The sequence below is a fragment of the Cylas formicarius genome, unplaced genomic scaffold (assembly GCF_029955315.1).
Source record: "Cylas formicarius isolate icCylForm1 unplaced genomic scaffold, icCylForm1.1 PGA_scaffold_9__14_contigs__length_23061073, whole genome shotgun sequence".
Classification (NCBI taxonomy): domain Eukaryota; kingdom Metazoa; phylum Arthropoda; class Insecta; order Coleoptera; family Brentidae; genus Cylas; species Cylas formicarius.
Window position 1 is genome coordinate 3070865 of NW_026844365.1, and position 21905 is coordinate 3092769.

The following is a 21905-nucleotide window of genomic DNA, read 5'->3' on the forward strand; positions in this document are numbered from 1 at the left end:
TAACACGGCCTTTCGATCAGTATTGGCTTCTAACCTAAAATATTTTCAAAGAGTTAATTAGTTTTGGTTATACAGATATGTGTTAACTTGGTTTGTTTTCGAGATACAGGGATTTATACGTTTATAGAAAAAAATTGGTTAGTTTTGGTTAGTTTTATATAAAAATCTTTTAGCTGATTTTGAAAAAACTTGCCACCGTCATCTGTTGTCGTAAGTTCCAACAAAGCAAGCAACCCACTTAGTTCTCGAACTAAGGTGGCTTTTACTTGATGAAAATCCATAAATAAAATAAATAAGAACCAAAAGTTCAGATTTTCACGAAATTATATATTTTTACATGACAATTGTATTATATATACAATAGTAAAAACACTTTTAGTTCTTATTTATTTTGATTTTTACTTAGTCCTTTGTTAGCCAAGATTTTTATGGATTATTTGGAAAATATCATACCAGAACATCCTTTAAGTAAAAGTTTTCTATGATGGTATAGATACGTGGATGATGTCTTTGCTTGCTTTGTTGAAACGGACAGACAATTGAATTCTTTTTTAAATTACACTAACTCATTACATAATCGTATAAAATTCACTATCGAGATTGAACAGGATAACTATATTAATTTTTTAGACTTAACTATTACGGAAACGCCATACAAATTATATTTTGCAGCTCAAAGCAGCCTTATGCACACAAAATGGCTGCATTTCACTCTTTTATACTCAGACCTCTTAATACGCCACTCTCAAAAGAAAATTACAACAAAGAACTTAATATCATTAAACAAAATGCCCTGATCAACGGCTACAATTCGTCCATTATCGATAAAATTATAAATAAAAAACAAATCGAGACAACAATGAACTCTATTTATCCGAAACCTAATACAGAACACGAACAATTTAAAATAATTACATACATAGGAGAAACCAGTGAAAAAGTTTGAAAACATTTGTGAAAATGTGGTTTCAAAATAGTTTTCACAACTAACAACACAATAGGTAAAATTTAAAAAAAGCAATAAAACTAAATATCCAAAATCTCAAAAACCAGGTGTCTACAGGTTGAAATGCCGATCTTGTCCTAAAATTTATATTGGACAAACAGGTAGATCCTTCAAGAAACGCATTAACGAACATAAAAGGGCGTTTAAAAACAACAGTCTAGATTCTAATTATGCTACACACTTGAACACAGAAAAATACATTTTTGATATTTTCCATACAGCCATAAAAAGTAGGAAATAAAATTTATTGGAAGCCACGGAGATTAACAAAATGAGACATTCAAATGTATTTCTTAACGATCAATTAGATTTGAATACCTCTCCATTATTAAACTTAAATTCTCACAACATTAATTAAGGTTTTGTTGTCATTTTTCGGTATATATAGTAGCAGATAGTTTGTAAATATTATTTGTTGTCGAAACAATTGTCATTTCAATTTTAGTTCTTATTTATTTTCTTAATGATGAATATAAAAACAGAATTATATATAAAAGCTGTCTAAATTTTCTATTTCTAATCAGCGCAGAAACGAGAATAATTCTGTTATAATTGATTTCAACGTCAACGTTAACTTCTAACCTCGAATATTTGTAAAGCCTCGATAAGTTTCAGGTTAATTTTGGCCGCCCCCGTCCCCATTCCCGGTGCCGCCCGGCGACTAACGCCGTCCGTTTTGTTTTTTCAGACGTTTGGCGGTCGACCGCGACTCTGGTCCTCCCACTCGAACCTCCGCGTCAAGGACCGCGATGCGGCGATGAGCGGCGAAGACATGGCGACCACGGGCTACTGCTACGATTTCGGCGTCGGCGCCGTCGTCCCCAAAAAGGACAAAAAATGGTCGCTGGGCAGCCTGTTCAGGCGCGGCAAAAAACGCGACGAGAGCGCGAGCAGCAGCGACGAGGAGCGTCGCGGCGGCGGCTTTTTGGGGCGGCGCCGGCGCAAATCGGACGGCAAACGGAAGAAGCCGAAGCCGCTCGTCACTTTCGATCACGTGGTGCATCCCCGGACCGCGTCCTACAACGGCTACCACAACACTCGGCAGCGCGATGACCCGGGCATCTTGTCCGACCCTTCGGGCGGATTCCGCACCTATTCGAGGACGACGCCCGCGCGTGGCGCCTCGCCCGGCTCCTCCGCCGACAGTATAGCGCGCAAGAGCAAAAAAGACTCGACCAAGGCGAGGGCGGCGGCCCGCAGGACCGCCCTCGGCCACGAGAGCAGCTCCGACGAGGCGGACTCGCAACGGTCGACGTCGTCGCTGCGTATCAGGAGCGACGAGAGCCTCGCGGGGAGCTACAGCAGGAAGTCGCGGGCGGCGCGCACCGAGCGTTACCTCAAAAGGCACTCGCGCGACGGCGAGAACCCCCACCACTACCTGAAACTGTCGAAATCGGACGCGGACAAGTCGCCCAGCAGGAGCCCGAACCCGCCTCCGTCCGCCGCGAGGGTGAGCAACTCGACCAGCAACCCCTCATACAAGCCGCCCCTCTCGATGAACGAGTACAACGGCACGGTGCGGAGGACGGGGGAGGAGGAGGAGGAGAACCGCGTGATCCACGTGCGGTTCCCTATCGTTAGGCCGCGGTGCGACCCACCGCCGCAGCCGCCCCCGAGGGACCCGAACCGAAGCGTCGCGGCCGCGAGGCCGACCACGTGTTACTTCGACACGGACCACCCCTCTAAGCCGTTCGGTTACCGTTCCAATTCGGAAATGCACCTGCCGAACGAGGCGACGATCCACGCGGTCCGGCCCGCCTCCGCCACCCCCGAACCGACCAGGCACCGCAACAAGTACCGCTATCTTACGGACAAAAGTCCGAGAAGTCGCAAACCCATACTGATACGGGCGCCCGAAGCGAGGAAAGAGTCGACGCCCACGCAGGACGCGCTCGATTTCTGGAAACGGATCGAGGAGGACGTGAACCGGACCTGCGGTCCGCGCATGTTCACCGGCCAGACGCGCGTCCACTCGCGGGTAATCCTGCCGGACGCGTCGCGACGCGACCCGAGCCCTTTCGAATCCGTCGACGAAGCGAACCGCGCGGAACGCAAATCGTCGAACCTGGAGGACGCGCTCGACGAACTGGAGGCGATCTACAACAGTCTGAGGCTCGGCGACGAGGATCTGCTCGAGCGGGCGGAGCAAAAGGAACGGGAGGCGGCGGAGAGGAGGGCGCGGGAGTCGAGACGCGGGGGCGGCGCGACGAGCGACTCCGGTTTCAGTTACGAGCCGTTCGAGCGGGCGCCGCGGCGCCGACGCGACAAAATGCCCGACACCGAGCACGACGACATGTACAACCGAAAATTGGCGGGCAGGAAAAAATCCGCGACCATAGGCGACCCGCAGTCGGTCATCGCCAGCGTCAGCTACCTGCTCGCCTCGCCGGCGCACCAGGGCGTCGACGAAACCGACGCCATAACGCGCGACGACCTCCTCTATAGGAACGTTAAAAGGTCGCTGAGCAGCCCGAAGACCGTCGAGCCCCAGCCGCCGTTCGGTATACCGCTAGGACCCGTGAGCGCCGCCCCCAACAGCGACTACCTCCACGCGACGCCCGTGAACTTATGTCGGCCGACGCCGCGGCCGATCCCGGACGTCGTCAAGGACGACCTAGCGTTCAGGAACCTGCGCAAGGATCCGAACAAAGAACCCGCGCTGCCCAACAAACTCGACCTCAACTACTTGAAGAAGCGCCGCGCGGTGCGCTCCCTGTCCGCCAACATCGGCACCTTGCTCGGCGTCGAACCGCTGGACATCGCTAAGAAAGTGCTCGAGGAGAAGAGCACCACCAACGGAGACATTTTTAAAGAGAGCCGGCTCCGGTTCTTGGACGGCCTGAAGGGCACCGCCCCGACCTCCCCGTCGTTGGACGACCTGCTCGATTCGCTGGCGATCGAGACCAAAATCACCACCGACCGGATCGCCAAGGAGCTCGAGGAGTTGGAGGAGGGACGTAAACAGATCGAGGCGGTGGAGGAGACGGTCGAACCGATGACGTTGGAGCCGGTGGTGGCGGAGACCGCGAATCTGGTGCAGTCGTGCGTGGTGCCCGACGTCGAGTCGGACCACGACTACGAGAACGTCGAGTCCGATCGGGAGACGAGCAAATGTCGCTCGCCGTTCGAGGAACGCAAGGGGGCGCTGGTGGCCACGTTCCAAGAACTGAAGAGGGACTTGGACGAGATCAGAGTGCCACGTTTCGACAACAAAACCGACTCGGTGTACGACAATTTGGAAGGTGAGCGGCTGCCGTGTGCTCATCCCACTAATCGCGCGCCTAACCCGCCGCCGCTGGAGTCGCCGGAAGGTCTGAAGTCGCCCAAACTGGTCTTGGAGGCGCGTCGCGGCGCCTGCGGCGGCGAGCCCGCCGATTGCGAGGCGCCGCCCCGTTGGTACCGCGACCCCGCCAAGGTGGCGGTCGCGTGTTCTTACGGGCTCGCGTGCGCTCACCAACTCGCGTCGACCGATCCCGTCACCGTGTTGAGCATCCTGCTCGCCGTCATATCGTTCCTCGCGGCGCTCTTTATGTGACGACCCTCCTCGAAGGGTGTGCGGAGGTCACGTCGTTACAGCCCGTTATACTTCGACCAGAAATATAGTGCTTTTACAAGCGACCCCATCGTTAACTTGGAATACTCTTTATTACTTCAATAGTGCACCCTGCTCTTAACCAATCCAAGACCGTCCTACGAATTTATCTTATGTGCTGAGGCAGTTCGTCTTCTAAATTGTCATTAGGTTCGACTACTATATCCACTTCGTCTTCAAATTCTGCGTTGTTTTCCATGTCTTCTTCTAACAGGGGAACATCTGCTTCATTCCACGGTCTCTACATTTTAAAGTGTTAAAAAACAGGAACCTTCAAAAAATGTTCAATTGTAAGATTCTAATAAATGTTTATTTGTATTCTTATTCGAAGAACTATAATAGAAGACCACAGGAAAACAGCCTGTTTGACCCTGACAGGCTCGAGAATCAGGTACATAAATCCTTACTTACTGGAAGGATCATATTCAAGTACCTCCGTAATATATACAAGCATTTTGCAATTTAGATTAAACTCTTAAGAACGATGCATGTTATGTTCGAAAATATCTCGCAGCAAATCAAATTTAAAAGGGTCTATTTACGTTTGCAAATAAAAATTGCAAGTTTCTCCGAATATTCGTTGGGATGGGTTTTGCTGTAAAAGACTTAAAACGTCAAAACAATAAATGCACTCTATTTTTGGTCGTACGATACCCGGTCTATCCCGCTTCTGATTTCACGCGATTTCAGCCTCCGACCCCTTTCGCGGGAACCGCCGCAACGCGTCAGCAGCATGGCCTCAGCTTTGTACGTGTGTGCTCTCTGTATATTAACCGTTCTCTCGAATACATCACGCCAAATAATGATTCCTAAGCTGTAAAAGTATTAATCGATTGTAAATAAAAAAGTAAAACGAATTTTATAATATTTTATTTTACCCCGAGGGGAAGTTTTGCTTTAAAATGCATGACGTGTCATTTTTATGGAACGGACCGCCCTCAGGAATGCATAGATCCGCCCTCGGCGGGCGGGGTTACCGGTTAGACCAATCGGCCCTCGCATCTACGCTCGGATTGGTTTATTTCGCCGTAACCATTCCAAATTACTTGATGGCGTTATGCAGCCAACCTTAAAGTCGGAAGAAGAGCAATTTTCCCGCCATCCTCGTTACTTTTGCGTTGGCTGCAAATCGCTTGGCATTTTACACGTCCTCCTCCATATGTGGTTGGCCGATTCGCATACCCATCCCGCATGGTCAATTCTCCAAAGGCTTTGCGTGTGCTTTAGTGGACGATCTCGGTCCTCCTGTTTTGACCAGTTGATGTTTTGATTGTAGGTTAAGTTGTGGGCGTTACCGTTCCTCCCTGCGGCAACCAATTGACCGACCCTCCCCCCCGATCCGGAGCTTTGCGCCGGCGCCAACCGCCCCTACGTAGTTCCCGTCTTGTTTCGTCGATTTTTCGTGTCGTTGTACTACCGACAAATTAAATCGGCTGAACATAACAAAAAAGAAAATGAAAATCTTACACCTAAGGTGTCTAGAACCTATCAAATCTTAAGACAAAAAGGTGCAAAGTGCGAAAATAAGCCGAGGAGCATCAAAATATTATCTAATAGCAAAACGCTCGCTAACATTCAGCTCGATATTTTTTCCCGATTGTACAGGGTGGGCCTTATTACTGATTTTAGGAAAAAAAAGTTTATACAAAACTTTTATGGTTTAAATTAAATTTTAAAATTATTTATTTTTTATATATACAGGGTGTCCGATAAGTACTGGACCGACACATTAGTAGCTTTAAAATTTAAAGTGGAACACACTATACATTTTGGTATTCTTAGAATCCTTGAAAAAAATAAAGATAACTGTTATGGACTACTTATTCGAATTGTGTGTAGTTTAGACGGAAATTGAGGTTTTTTTTATGCAAAATTTTATTCTTAGTAAATATGGTCTTCCACGGCTGGCGGAATGATTACTTGATCAAATTTCAAGCACATTTTTAGAAGACTTCATTCTAACGAGCGGAGATGACTAAGTAATTTAAATTATACAGGGTGTCTTAAATTGAAGGACATTTTTTAAAAATTTCAACTTGCAGTACTCATTTTTTTTTGTAAGTGAGACGCCCATGTTTTAGATATTTGTTCGCAAAGCGTGTCAAAATACCTATAATTTGAGAATATACCAGAATCCTCCACTCATCGTTGGAGTGGGAGAAATTGTTTAAAATTAAATAAGCAGAAAACATTTAGTTTTTTACCAGTGCAATATCTAGAGGAACGGGACTATGACGCAATATTACACTACTACAATATTTTAATGGACATGCATTTTGCTGATACTGGACAGCTGGGCCGATGAGTCGATTTTTCCTCAATTTTTAATTGGGAAAAACACACATTACTGGAGTGATGAAAATAAGAAAAGGGTATTTTAAGTAAAACGGCTAGGTAGACGATCTGTCAAAGTGTAGTGCAGAATATACCGATCAAAGGTTATAGGGCCAATTTTCTTTAATGAAAACTCTTTTAAATATAATATATATAATATAAAAACAATATGATATATAAAAATAATATATTAATAGTAAATGAAAACGTGCTCAATTAATATGTCAGCAAGATGGCGCTCCGTACCACTGGGGAAACGATATCACTGAATTTTTAAATCAAAATTACAATCCTTGGATAGGACAAAATGGAAACATCTGCTGAGCACCTCGAAGTCCAGATCTCACCCCACTGGATTTTTTTTCATGGGGGATAATTAAAGATACGGTATATAAAAACAGATGCATTATGGTAAATAAACTACAACTGACTAACGTTTCGCCAATCATCCTGTTGGCTTCTTCAGAGCTTGACTGAAACTCACATAGACGTTGCTCATACAACGTGCGCTTTTCAAAATGGTGGACACCACCCGTTGCGAAAATTCTTAAAATTAATTAAAAAATAAAAATGATATGGTTTTTTCAATTTTTTAAAAATAATTAGCATTAGATTTGGTGTTGGTTATTGGTATTTTAAGAACGCTTTCCGAAAAAATATCAAAAACATACTACAAGTTGAAATTAAAAAAAAAACTTCTTTAATTTAAGACACCCTGTATAATTTTAAAATACCTATACATCAAGTATTACTGTCAGCCGTCGAAGACCATATTTACTAAGAACATAATTTTGCATGACAAAACATATGATCTCGAAATTCGAATAAGTAGTCTCTACAAGTTACCTTTATTTTTGGCAAGGATTCTATACGCACACAGATGTCAAACGTTCTATTTGTTGTTTAAAACCCAGCTTTTTTAATGTATAATCTCAAAATCGATCGCGTACAACTAGAAAAGAATTCTACATTCGATATTTTCCTTAAAACGGAATAATTCAAGTCAACTGTTCTTTTCTTAATTTCAATGTTAACGTTACCGTTACCAGGCCCGTTGTTTGTGATGGTCAGCTGATTAACAACCGCTCGCGTTCGGCGACTGTGCCGTTGGTTGCCTAACCCCCGCGCCGCTGCCTCTGAATTGTAGCGCAGGTGTGTTTGGTGTCTTTTCCTTTCTCACTCGTGTAGCGATAATGTTAGACGTTAAGCATATGATTATAATATCAAACGAAACCGAATAAATGTATATTTCCTTATGGTTTTTGTGTCGTCATTTTCTATTTCGGTCGGTTATGTATCGGTGAAAGTCACTTTGCCTAGCGAAAATGGCGTCGTCGCCGTAATCGCGGTGTATTCGAATTTCTTTTGTTTCGCGAGTCGGGCGGCGGCGGCGACGGTCCTTTGTGAATGCTTCCCCCACCCCTCCGTCCGATCGCGGTATCTTATCTGTGTCTCGGTGTAGTTTCGCTTATTCAGGCGGTGTTGCCGGATGTACGCGCCCCGCCGACGACGAAGAGTTTTCCCTCCCTCTCGATAACTTCCACAGGCTGCTGTAATACTTTTTACAAAACTTCTGGATGCCTGCGTCGGTGTTTGCTAGGTCGAACTTTGTCTGAAGAAGCCAGCATGATGATTGGCCAAACGTCAGCCAATTCGACTCAGAAAAAACCGACGCATGAGGAATGCGGATGATATTATGTCCATTTTTAGTTTACCTCTGGCATTTTCCCCCGACTTCCTTGAACGTTCCATATACCCCAAAACATATTCCTTTCTTTAGCATTTTTCTTTTTGGTAATTTGGAATTTTTCGCCTCAACCCCAACCAGGCAGACCAGGTAATTTGTGATCCGAGTTGTCTTCTACTAGCTTTTAATGATCCAACATTAATAACTACAAGGCAGCAGTTTCGCCTGTACTCTCTGACCTTGTTTTTTTAGCAAGGTGTTACTCATCGATCAACTACCTCTTGAAAGAGTTAGAAATGAAAGTATACGGGAACGAATGGAACTTCAAGAGACTGACATCGAAAGAAAACAACTGATCTGGTACGGCCATGTACAGCGTATGAACGAAGACGATTACCTTATCAAACAATGAATTGGTTATCAAAAAGAGGGCGTTCAAAGTTCGCTATATGACTATCACTATATTGATTGATCAGTCCTGCCGGTCTGAGCAGGAATATATTATGGAAATAATTTGTTCTTCCAATGGGAACAACAATTTTGTGGTCTTTAGCTGAAACCAATTGGCCGAGCAAGTCCGGCAAAGAGCCAGCCTTAGTGCACAATGTTATGGAACACTTCTAGACTTAATGCGACTTCCAGTTGCTGGTGATTATAGTCCTCAACATTCAATTTGTATGTGACTGTATTATAGTGATCAAACTCAGTTTAATAGATGTGATGGAAATGTAAACTTGCCATACAACTTCAAGTCAAAGTCTCCAATCTGCTAGCATGATTATAATGGATTATTATTTATGTTAGAAGGTTTTGGCAGATGTTATAAAAGAGAATGATCGCATGCCATCGATAAATGGAAACAGCACGTCACGGAAAAGCGTGGAAAAACGTTGTTTATGTTGTATATATTATGGTTAGAATTGGCATTTTTTCATATTAAAGTCCAAGTCGTTACTAATGCACCATTCATCTAATTGTAGCTGGATGCCCTCACTTAACGCTTCAGATCATCAGTAAAGATAAAAAAGTTACTTATTCAGCACCCCAGAAGGCGATTTCATTTGCTCTCGACACTTAAGAGCGATCTATCGCATATGATTTTAGCCGCTGATATCCAAACGCTCACACTTATAGGTACAAATGTTTGACCTTGTCGAATGCATTGGAAAAGTCCACAAATGATAAAATATTGAGTTCTGTAGACCCTTCCTCAGAGAATAGATCAAGGTCAGACATCTGCCAACATGTGGGTGTGTACTTGAACGGTTGTTTGTTGATATTCGTGGCATTTTTGGTAAACTATAGATTTCCTGTTTTTTTCTATTTCTCTGACGGCCGCTTCAGCTTCGACAGCACCGTTTCTTGGAAGGAAGCTGCGTAAATTACTCTAGTATTGGATATTGTTGACCCTCTCTAAGGCCTAGATGAGTTTTACAAACCTTGAATATGAAATATACGTTGTAATCATTCAATTTGTTTAAAAAAAAAACATCAAAACCTTATCCCCCAGCCTTACGCCGAATTTGTGACAACCTGTATATCCTGTGACCGTTATTTTGCGTACTAAATTTTATTTCGGAAAGACATGGAGTAAAAAAATCTTATTATACTTGAGCCGCGGTAATTGTTCGTTTCCCTGCAATCGCAAATGTTGCAACATAAAGCCGCGAATCCGAGATTCGGGTAATATCGGGCGATGTGGCAACGCGGCGTCGACGCCACAGGTTGTCCGCCGCCGCCTCCACCGCCGCCTCATTGAGATCGACGTGGTGCGCGCGGTCGGAGGCGATTTGCTTTTGTTTTTCGCGAGTGTTTGTGCGTTGGAGGCGACAAGAAGTGCGTGTACAGTGCGTGTCCCTGCTTTCGGCCTTGGAATTCTAAGAACTACGTCCCCGCCCCATTTTCGAATCTGTACGTATCTCATGCAGGGTGTTTTAGATAAGCTAGATAAGACAAAAAGTGTTGGAGGTCTTGGACTAAAAGAAACCAAAACATTAATATAGGTTTTTTCTCTTTTTTCGATGGGTTCAGTGGAATAATCTTCTTTGTTAATCCTTTAACATTCATACGCATAATATAATAAAAAATGTTAAATCTAAGGCAATTAATTATTACTATAATGCAGTTTTGTTGTTTTTTTATAATCCTTTTTATTACACATGTTATTAACGAATGTGTATTGGACTCTTAGTTTTGAAAATCTCAGTTTAGTGGATATCACGCTTTTTTCTAAATTCCTTTTTATCCGATAGAGTTCAACAGGTGTTCTGCAACAATGCGTATTCCGTTTAGTTAGGTGTACCATCTTGGGTCCCTTGACGTGTACAATTCCCAGGTACCTAATAGTAAAAACAAAATTATCGTAAATATGACGCTCCTATACCTTACTAGGACTGTAGGCTCAAGAATCTCGGTCCAAGAATCATATTACAAACAAATTGAGAATCGCATATGGGGATTTAACATTAACAGACTCATAGATATTTTCATCCAATTGCTACAATGAACTTTGTGAATTGTCACATGTACAATAAATAGATTTAAGTTGTACCGTGCTACACTCTATTTGAAGTTAATTAAGTATGAACCTCCCTAATATCTTTTTAACGAAATCACTTTTTGTACAGATGTTCATCACTTAATTCTAAGAAAAATAATTATAATGCGATGTTCGCAACATCGAAAAGGAATGTTTAAACGACCATTTTGTTCTACATACAATAAATAACTTAACCTTTTTCGATTTTTTTCGAAAATTTTAATAACAGGTATAAAAACATAACATAAAAACGGTTTTAGATACCAATTTGGCTGACCTATTAAGACTGTGTGCTAGAATAATTCAAAAATCGCTGTTTTTCGATAAAATAGCAGCGGATCGACCGAACAAATCCAAAAACCTGTTTCCGCAAGTGTGTATCAAATTATTTATGCCTCTCAGTTCAATACGACTTTCCACGTTTTGCAAAGAAAATTTGAGATGTCTTTTCAGAAATATTTTATGTTTTGGAAGCTGCCTAATGTGTCAACGTGTGCCGCTGCTTTTTCCTAAAACAAGAATTATTTTTCAATTCCCCATTCCCCTGTGCAGTCTATTGTAGAGTAATCATCCAACCTGGACTCGGACTAGGCGTTCCTTGAGTGTTATAACCTTCGATATCGTAATATTAGTGGTGATTTTTTAAAATAATTGTAATTTGTTACCCTAATTTAATGAAATTTGCTGTAATTTTCTGACGTGATAAATAAAATCTAGCGTTAAAATCCATCGAAGTGGTTTGATTCCTATCTCTTTAAATTAGAGCTACCGAAAAAAGTGAGGTTAGAAAAAACAAACTTGTCCCGTTTTTTTTTTCTGAAAATTTGAAAAATCTAAAAAAAAATCGATATTTTGAAATAGGACCAAAATAAAAAACAAATTAAGCTGTTGCGTTCTGTTTCTTCGTGTGAGCAAGAACAATATATTAACGTCTTCATCTCATAAAATCCTCTTTACTCATACTGTAACATTGTTCATAATTCGACTATTACTTCGCGCATAAACGCGTAAAAAATACTTTTTGCATTTTCCGCAACATTTTTTTCTATTCGCTAACGTCCGATCGCCCAAAATAAATCTTGCGGGTGCAAAACGTTATTCGTCGGCAACGTCTGCCAGAGAATTCGCGTACACAATCCGATCTAAATATTTACCGAAAAGCCAAAAAAAAAAAAAATGCACCGCACGTTTGTTTTAACGGCTGTCATTGATAAAACGCTTGGAAACTGACAGCCAACGCCTGCTTATAAAATATCAGTTCGAAGTCGTTCATGAAAATTCCCACTCCTGACTATTGTCTTGTACTGCAGTAGGGTCAAAGTGGCAAATGATGAAATTTTACAAGAACCTGTCATATTTGACATATTCACGGTAGTCACCTGGACTTTGGGAATATTCGTTGAATATTCTTCTTCTTCTATATTAGGCACCTCTGCCTGTTTACTTTAATTTTTATCACAACTTGTCGTTCCATCTTCTTCGTGTTTTATCTTTCGCTATCCTCCCTATCCGTTACTCGGATATTCTATCTAAATGTTCATTCCATTCTTGCTTTCTATTTCTGGTCCAGATGTTAATGTTTTCAATTCCACATATGTGTCTTATGTTTTCATTTGTTTCTCTATCCTCCTATTTTCTTTAATGTTTTCATTTCATTTGTTTCCAGGCATTTCTTAGATGTTTCCCCTCTTGTTTCAGCGGTATATGTCATGACTGTCGCATCCTGCTATTCTCTTGGCTTTTTTGTTTTCTTATTTCATCCTCTATGTTATTATCATATGGTAACCTAATTCCCAAAAATTTGATGTTCGTTAACTGCTCTATAATTTGGTTATCAAGTTCCAGCTTACATCTATTTCGTCTATAATTGTTAAATAATGACGCTTAGTGAGTCTCTGTGGGCTGTGAATTTACTCTTTTTTGTATTTTATTTCTTTTCTATATTTTTTCGATTAGTTTTATTACATCAAATGGGATATTTCTGTTATAAAGTATATGTATCACGTCCTGTAGTTGCACTCTATGAAATGCTTTTCCAAAATCTATGAAGCATAAGAACACTGGCCTATTGTACTCAATTGTTTTTTCCAAAATTTATCTAATTACAAATACAACCTCATTACAAGATCCTACACTTCTGAAACTTTGTTGTTCTTCAGGAGTTATTTTGTTGGTAATCTTTTTTGTTGTCAGTTTCTTTTATATATTTTTTTTACCTATTGTACAGGGGTCCCCGATATTCCGCTCTAAATGAGAAATGTGTTAAGTGTCCTAAATTTGCAGATATCAACTTCACATTTAGCAGCGAAGTAAAAGCCCGTGCCCACAAAAAGTATTTTTTTAAAATTTTTGAATTTTTTTTTGCGATGCTTCTAGAAAAATATGTTTTCCTCCATAATCGTTCACCCGATCGGCAACTTTCAGTCAGTTTTTCGATTATATACAGGGTTTTCAAATTATAGGCAAAAATCTAAAAGAATTAAAATATTGTTCTTTTACCGAGTAATTTATTAGCCGCAAATCAAAAATCGTAAAAAATATGGCTAATTTTGGCTAAGTTGCTCGGGATATTTGAAAAAAATCCATATCGAAATTGTTATTTTTGCATGGTTTCAGGAAAAACTTATTTTCTCGAAAACCATGTACTAGGAAGCGTGGAAGATCCAAGGCTGTACTTCGAACATTGTTTGAATCATATACAGGGTGTGTCGTTTATGGGCAAAAACTCAAAGATCCTAAAAATTTCCGTTTTTGTGGCTTAATTATTGGCGATAAATGAAAAACCGTAAAGGATGGGATAATTCTATTTGAACAGTATCGTAAACTGTATCGAGAGAGAGTTTCAGGATTCGTCAATTATACAGGGCGCGAGATATTTGAAAAATCTTTGAAGTTCGACTAGATGTGAAGGACATTTTATACATGGTGCATGCGCAAATAAATTACATCGATTTTGCGAAAGTTCCATAGTGGTACTTTTCTTTTATAATAAAAAGCTGCGTCGTGCTAGGCGCTACGATCTCATTTTTTTATAATTATCGAAGCACTCGATGAAGATTTTCATTAGGCTGCACTTTGTGACGCAATCGACTCTGCCATAATGACCTTGCACGTATCCATAAAACAGCAACTCTACATTCGATGGCCTCTACTTGACTTCTAAAACACCTTTACATATCTCATCTTCCAATAGGTATATTATAAAAAATATAAATTAATACATCAATAAGTAAACAAATAAATACGTACGGGGTGTTTCGCGTGCCTTACATGTTTTGCAAATTTGACTAATTCCTGAAATGGCGATGCTCTAAGATATTTTAGATCATCTTTTAACTCTTCGATAATACTTTTTAATTTTTGAATAGTACCTTTCTATACCTATCTTCAGCGGTTCTCCAAAAAATATATTATTTTTCATTTTTCATAGCTTCAATTAAATTTTTATTTCTGCTACATTGGAGTCAGTAAAAAGTTAAAATTTTAGACGCAGCTTAGGGAGGTACCGTACATTATTTCTTAATGTCGAAATTAGTTCTATATCATACAGAGTTAGTCAAAAGTAATGATTTGTAAGTCGTTTGGTTTCTGAATGAAACGCAAGATCCTCTGAAAATTGGGTTTCTTTGGCATAATTCTTCTTCTTTAGTGTGTAATTGATAATTCTACCGAAGAAAGTAGGAAAAAGCTAGGCGCAATCCAAACGAATTTTCGACTCGGTTCATAATTTTTTTCTTGGCGAGGGCGGAAACTTTTCACCCCACCCTCGTATGCCCAAAATTTTAACCTTCTGGTTCCAGTGTCGTAGTAATACAAATTTAATTGCGGTCGGAAACATGAAGAAAATGTAATAACGGGTTTTCCATTTAAAATTTCAATGTTCATTTTACTTTTTCGAAGGTATTCATCTGACCCAAAAAATAAACATGCTATCCTAAAGGTAATTTAATATGCTTTAGTATGAGTTTAAATTTGTCTAGAGTGCTAATCTTTTGTATACGTAAAAACGAAGTATGTTCATGCAGTAGGTCTAGTGATAGTAACAAACTTATTATAGACTTAAATTGATCGCGTTTGCAACTGGAATTTTCGCATTATTCCTTTTTAATCATACAGCGAGAAGAAGACTGAAGGAATATGACCTGACCCCAAAAACAACTGCAATTGCTCCAAAGCCTACTCCAGTTCATCGACAAGCGCGCCTACGCTTTGCACGAGATCATTTGAATTGGAGATTCACCCAATGGGGTTCCGTTCTGTTCTCAGATGAGACCAAACTATGCCTTTTCGGTAGTGACGACGAAAAAATGTGGACCAAAGACCAAGAGAGTAATTTGCAAAATTCTCCGATGAAGAGCGAAGCCCTTATGGTGGCGGTTCCTGCCTGATATGGGGTGCAATTTCTGGGGACGCACGTTTTTATCCGTAAAGGCGGCAGTGGTCAAGAGCCAGGAGGTTTGACAGGTACTAGGTACAGATCACGTGGTACCAAATGTCGACTACATTATGCACGACAATGCAAGATTACATTACAGAAGTCTGTTTTCGGATTATGGAGTGGCCAGCATGCAGTCCCGACGTCAATCCGATCGAAAACGGAGAATTCGAGTTACACTTCGTAGCCCAACCTCAATCCCAGAGCTTATTGTTGCAGTAGAGGAAGAGTGGCTTAACATTCCACATGAAACAATAGCGAACTTGATTAGATCTATGCCTAATCCAGTAAAAGATGTTATTAGGGCAAGAGGGGATCAAAACCATTATTAAAAAATACTTGTTGAGTTGCTAATTATCATTAACCCTGTTTGTTTTTAGTAATAAAAATAGTTAATTTGACCTAAAAAGCAGAAACAAATTTTAATCAATTTAATCATTAAAGCATATTAAATTGTCTTTCAAACAGCATTTTTTTTATCAGTATTTTCTAAAAAAAAAGAAATTGGAGTCAAAACTATTCACTCAAGTTTATATAAATTTTAATGCGCACGCCCCGCCTCCTCGACAGTCTCCGCCTTACCGCCGGACCAATGAACGTAGCGGCTGGTCCCGCCCACTCTTTCTTACTGCCTTGCGTTTTCGTTGCAGGCGCCGATCGTACGCCACTGCCTCGATGGTCACGCCCCTTATCCTGTCCCGATGAAGCGGTCATGTCGTCGAACCGTAGGGTGAGAACGTTAACAGGGGCGTCGAGCGTCGGGCTTATCGCAGGTTTTTCGTTTGTTTCGCGCAGGATAGTAGCGTGGGCGGCGGGCAGAAGCCCGGACCCGCCCCGCAGCAGGACACACCGACGCGGCGCAGTGGCGGCGCCACCAGCGGCTCGGAGGGTCCGAGGCCCACCCGCGCGTCGAAGTTAAGAGCGCAGGTGGCCCTGGGCCACTACCAGGGGGCGGGGCAGCAGAAAACGGAGGTGAGTGAAATAAAAAATAGGTACCCACGAGCTGCTATAAAGGATAATGATATATAAATAATACTAAATAATAGAAAAATACGCTTGGTTAGCTTATAGTAATTATTAATTTATGAACAATATTGTAACGCCACTGTATTAAGATAAACATCAAATTCAACTGGTGGTTTGTTGCGTAAAGGAGAGCTACAGAATCACCATGTGCCTTGAACTGTGTCTACCAGTCTAGTAGTTTTCCAAAACCCTAGTGATTTAGTGAAATAACAGTCTAAATCTAACCTACCCAAAATTTTGATGGTGATCTTTCAGCTTTGAAAGAAACCTTGGGAACGAGCGAGTACAGAAAATCATTTGTCAATTTTCAATGGCTTGGGTTTACACCAGGAAACGCCAATTTGAATACTGTGATATAGATAGACATTTCAAAAGGCGTAGCCTAGCTTAGGACCTTGCCCGATGCTGTCCAACAGATTTTCAGTTGTTTTTGCTTAATATTATTTATTTTTTAAAGAAACAAAAAAGTAATACCTACAATAATTACAGTAATACTTCAAAATTGGGACACCATGTGGACAAAACAGGTGATTACTAAAGAATTTCATTTTGATTGTTGAACGCTTTTATAATAATATTATAGGTAAAATAAGAAACAAACTCTTCTCTGTTTTCAAAATTATGGATAAATGTGCCAGATATTTAACCAACATTTTTGTTACCACCTCTGATAATATAATTTTGGTAGCTTCAGTGCTTCATGGGCCTAACTCCTAGTTTTCAAAGTGGTTAAAGGTGACAATATATACGGGATTATAGGAATATGGTGGAAATGGGTCTAAATATGCGGAACTGGTCTAAACTTTAATGGTTTGAAAGTTACCTATGCAATCTCATTGAAAAAAAAAAAAACTGGAACGACCTGTATGATTTAAATTTTTTTTTTCCATATTTACGAAAATAGATAGTTTTCTCCATAATTATTTACATTGGTACGGATAAAAAGGACCAATTTTAAGGTCTCGCGGTTTTATTTAAAAAAGGCAAGGAAATCGGAACAGTAAAAGTCCAAAATGAAAGTCGAGGCCGTGTTTTATTACCGTTTCGACCAAAATTAACTGTCAACTTTTACGGTTCCCGTTACCGTCGGTTATGAACAGGCTCGCCGGAGGCGGTACCGGTGGCGGTCGTTTTTTCTTTATTTCGCGTTAAAATCGAAAGCTGACCGGTCGGTGGGCCGCACCTTGTCAATGTGCGCCATTTAACGGTCAACCCATGTGACGTCGACGCAGCACGTGTCGCCCTCGCACGTGCCCGTAAATCCCGCGTTGAAAATCGAAAGTCGGATGCGGCGGACTCGCCGTGTCCATACACGGTGTTCCGCAAGGTCGCGTACTTGGGCCGCGCGCTATGCGTGTCGCCTTTTACGGGCTGCCGGACGGCGTGATTCATGCAAACCGCTCTCATTTTCTCCAAATTTTGCAATTTTCGCGGTCAAAGTTGACGGTTTTTTGAGGGGCGGCGTCTTGTTCCGCCCACGGCCAATAGAAAGCCACGTTTTGCGGTCAATGTGAGTGGAGTGGGCGTGTTTTAAGCCCCGCCAACCGTTGTCTTATTAAGCAACGCCTCTTGGCCAATGAAACGGCGAGCATTTCCTTTGAAGTGGGCGGGAAGGCGGGAAAAAGACGATCTCTTTCATTGGTTTACCGGCGGAACCAGACGTTCTGTTTTTTTTTTAATTGAGTTTTCGAGTCTTGACAAATATTTTGTGCCATGTAACGTAATGATAGAATGATAGTTTGTTTCTGATTGAAAAGTGCAGACACTTTCTCCAATCTCGAGCCATTTCAACACAAGATTTTCATTTGTTTTGACTTTTTTTTATAAAGAATCTAAAACGGTACAAAATTTAATATTCAAAATTTCATCAAAGCGAACACCAAAAAATTTCATTTTGAATGTTGAACTTTTTTATAATTCTCTTTTTAGAAGTAAAACAAGACAAAGAAAAAGAAATCTACAGCACCGTTTGTCGAAACTGAAATTTAATATAAAAACTGTCGTCACCTACGTTATGGTACCATCACCAAATTTTGGTGCAGTGTTATTTCCTTCCTAACTCAGACCAAATCATCTCACTCGGGTTAAATATACAATGGTACGGGGTAATCTAAACATTTCAAGTACGTTTTGTTGTGCTATCGGAATCGGTTTTGTAGTCTTTATTAAAATGATTTATTTTGAATAATTCCAGGAGTTGTTTTATATAAAATTTATATAAATAATTTTCCATTCCATTTACGTTTTCAATAAAAATTTCAAGTTTTTGCAAATATTCGTTACGACCCATCTCAGGCATGACGCAATAAATGCACTATATTTTTGGTCATGTTATATATAAGCACTTGGAAGCGCGTCTAGCGTAGACGGAAAATCTTTCGCGTCCATATTAACCTGACAAAATAGATTGTAACGCGCGTTTAATTATGTATTCGGCCCGCCAGTGGCGTACATGTCGTCGCAAACCGCAGTCAATGTAGTTCGGTTTTATTTTGGCTCGCGCGCCACTGGAAAAGGTACGACCGCCGCCGGCCGGTGCTTAATCTCCACAACTCCGATTGATATTCAAAATGAGTCATAAACATTAAGGATGATGATAAGAAAGTCGGTCTGACTGCATCGTCGTCAGTTGTTTTTCAGTCGTAGTTTCCAATTCGGACGGCTGTCGTCGCGACGCCTCGTTTCGTTTATTTTTTCGCTACATTTTCCTTTGTTTCGATGCAGAAAGGTCCCCCGTCGGAGAGCAGGACGTCCCCCGCCAGTCCCCGCAACAAGGCGGACAAGGACAAGAGCCACAAGCGCAAATCTAATCTCAATCGGTCGCTCACGTCCGAGGAAGTCCCACAAGGTAAGCACTTCGACCCCTTGGCTTGTATATATGTTCCATGTTTTGGAGCGGGAGACACTTTTATGTTCGAAACGAATAGAATGATCGAATATTTTTCGCTAAACGTGCCGCCACTGACCGATAATATCGTTATCGGTCGGAAGCGGTTGTTTCCGGGAACACCACAAATGGTCGGGTTCGGGCGGGGGGGGGGGGTGTTTGTAACAGCCAATCCGCCAACAGCTGGGACGTGACGTATACGTGATCGAGTGACGGAATGTTGAAACTTAAAATTTCTGTTCTGTTCTGTTCTGTCCCTATGAATTTACTACCAAAATTAATTCCTGTTTAAAAACGTAATAAAATGTTAACTTAGTAAGATAAATCATTTACAATAAGTTTTAAATTTGATATCCTTATAAAACTCGCCCGTTCTAAACTAAACATTCTGTGATTCGATGACGTGTAACTTTCTCTGTACTTCACCTCTCAGCTGTTGACGACTCTGCTGCGCCTACAGACGAGTCCGAACGCCGTTCGGGATTTTCGACAGTTTGCTACCATCTCCCGTTTCCGACAGTCACCGCGTCATTTCCAGACGATGCCAAGTCTCTCCGTCGCCGCGCCAGGCGTTTCTTCCCGCCCGAAGTCCTGGACCGGCGCGATCCTACCGACTGCGCCGAAAAAGCGCGCGCCGCTACGTCCGCTGCCTCGTCGTCGTCGTCGTCGTCGCCGCAGAAATCGTCCGCCAAACGTAGCGAATTGTCCGCTCACATGGAGAACGCTAGGAGGGTGGTCGCCAACGCCGCCTCCGACAGGTACCGTCCGTTTTCGAAACGCCCGGTGCCGAGGGGCGACAAGGAGAATCGCGGCGACGCGACCATCTCCAAGTCGGACAACGAGACCAACCGGGACATCGCCCGGCGTATGGAGGAGCTGACCGCCTTCACCAGGGAGACGTTGGCGAGGGTGGAGAGACTCGCCAACCGCAACAAAACCGCCCCCGGTCCGTCGTCGATACTGAAGAAGAAAGCGAAACAGGAGAAACAGGTGGTGGTCGCCACGGAGGCGACGTCCTCGGTCCCCGTATCCATACTCAAACGCAAGGTCGTCCAAGAAGACAAAACCGGCGAGCCGGCGACGTCCACTCCTCCGGTGACGTTCTCTCCCAGCGTCGTCGAACCGGCGACCACGAATCGGAAACAGGGGATCCTGAAGAAGCGTCGCAGCCTGGACGAGTCGACGGTCACGCGTCACCGCAGCTGCAGCCCCGACATCGTCAACCAGGCGAAGAGCTCCGCGGACTCGAAATCGATACTGAAGAACCAGCGCAGGTCTTCGCTGGAGGAGTTGAGGAGGACGAGGTCGCCCGAAACTCACCTCCACGGCATCCTCAAGCGGAAAACGTCCAGGCACGAGGACGAGGACCATTCGTTGAACTCTCCGGCTAGCATATTGAAGAGGAGATCGGGCGCGAGTAGCGCCGGTAAGCACCGTCTCCTCCACGGGTGGTAATCTTCTATCGTCGGGGTCGTTTCTTCCTCCAGGTAGTACGGGGAGCACGCCCCACGTCTCGATAACGACGGCGGTGATTCTGGCGGCCGCGGAAGGCGCCGAGATGGTACTGCAGCAAGCGCCTTCGGCAATGCGGCCGATACTGAAGAAGAAGAGTTCGTCGGACGAGTACGCGGGCGGCGTCGAGACGCCGACGGACGCGACGGCGCCGCGGCCGATCCTCAAGAAGAAGTCGAGCAGCGAGACGGACGACGCGACCACCGAGGACAAGCCCAGGCCTATCCTGAAACAAGAGAGGTCCGACGGTGGGGAAACGAGGCCGATACTGAAGACGTCGCTGAGGTCGGAGTCGCCTCGTCCGAGACTGTCGTTTTGCGGGGAGGCGTCGTCGAGCGTCGACGAGGCGAGACGCGCGAGAACGTCGAGACGCTCGCACACCATCTGCTCCGATTATAACGTCGCATCGAACGCCATGGGTAGGGAGAAGGACGAGGACAGGACGTTGACGCAGGCGAGGCCGCTGTCCGTCCTCGAGCTGGTGCGCTCGTTCGAGAAGACCATTAGCGCACCGAGGCGATCGACTCCCTCCAAGAGGACCGGCGACCGGTACAAGACCCAGCCCATCACGTCGGACGAGTTGGAGCGAAGGTGAGTCAGTCTGGTCACGATTGTGTATTCCGAATGTTTATACCGTCTGAAGCAAAATCCCATCTCCTTAATCCGTCGGATGTTCCATAACTGCTGAAAACCTTGCTCTTTTTCTTCTTCCATATCCACCAAATGGTTTCTTCAGTTTGCCTGAAGATTGGGATTTTAATCTTCCCTTTTTGCGGGAGGCAGCCGGACGTTCCACAACGGACGAATTCCTTCTTGTTCGTCGAAAAACGAATTTTCTATCCATTGTCTTTTCAATTTACGCAACTTTCTTACGCAAAGCATGCAAT

The 21905-nt window shown here is 42.9% G+C and overlaps 1 protein-coding gene across 6 annotated transcripts in view; it reads left to right on the plus strand.

Moving 5' to 3' along the window:
* Positions 1–21905, plus strand: part of LOC132707214 (supervillin-like) — a 71459-nt gene that overhangs the window by 21913 nt on the left and 27641 nt on the right. For 5 of the 6 annotated variants that reach the window (XM_060678967.1, XM_060678965.1, XM_060678963.1 and 2 more), the window contains exons 2-7: positions 1695–4248; positions 16244–16323; positions 16389–16565; positions 19344–19467; positions 20000–20932; positions 20994–21609. In XM_060678967.1, the coding sequence (XP_060534950.1) occupies positions 1764–4248; positions 16244–16323; positions 16389–16565; positions 19344–19467; positions 20000–20932; positions 20994–21609 (4415 nt within the window). In that variant the 5' untranslated portion in view covers positions 1695–1763. The remainder of the gene's footprint in view (positions 1–1694; positions 4249–16243; positions 16324–16388; positions 16566–19343; positions 19468–19999; positions 20933–20993; positions 21610–21905) is intronic. The other variant, XM_060678962.1, reaches the window with a different exon arrangement.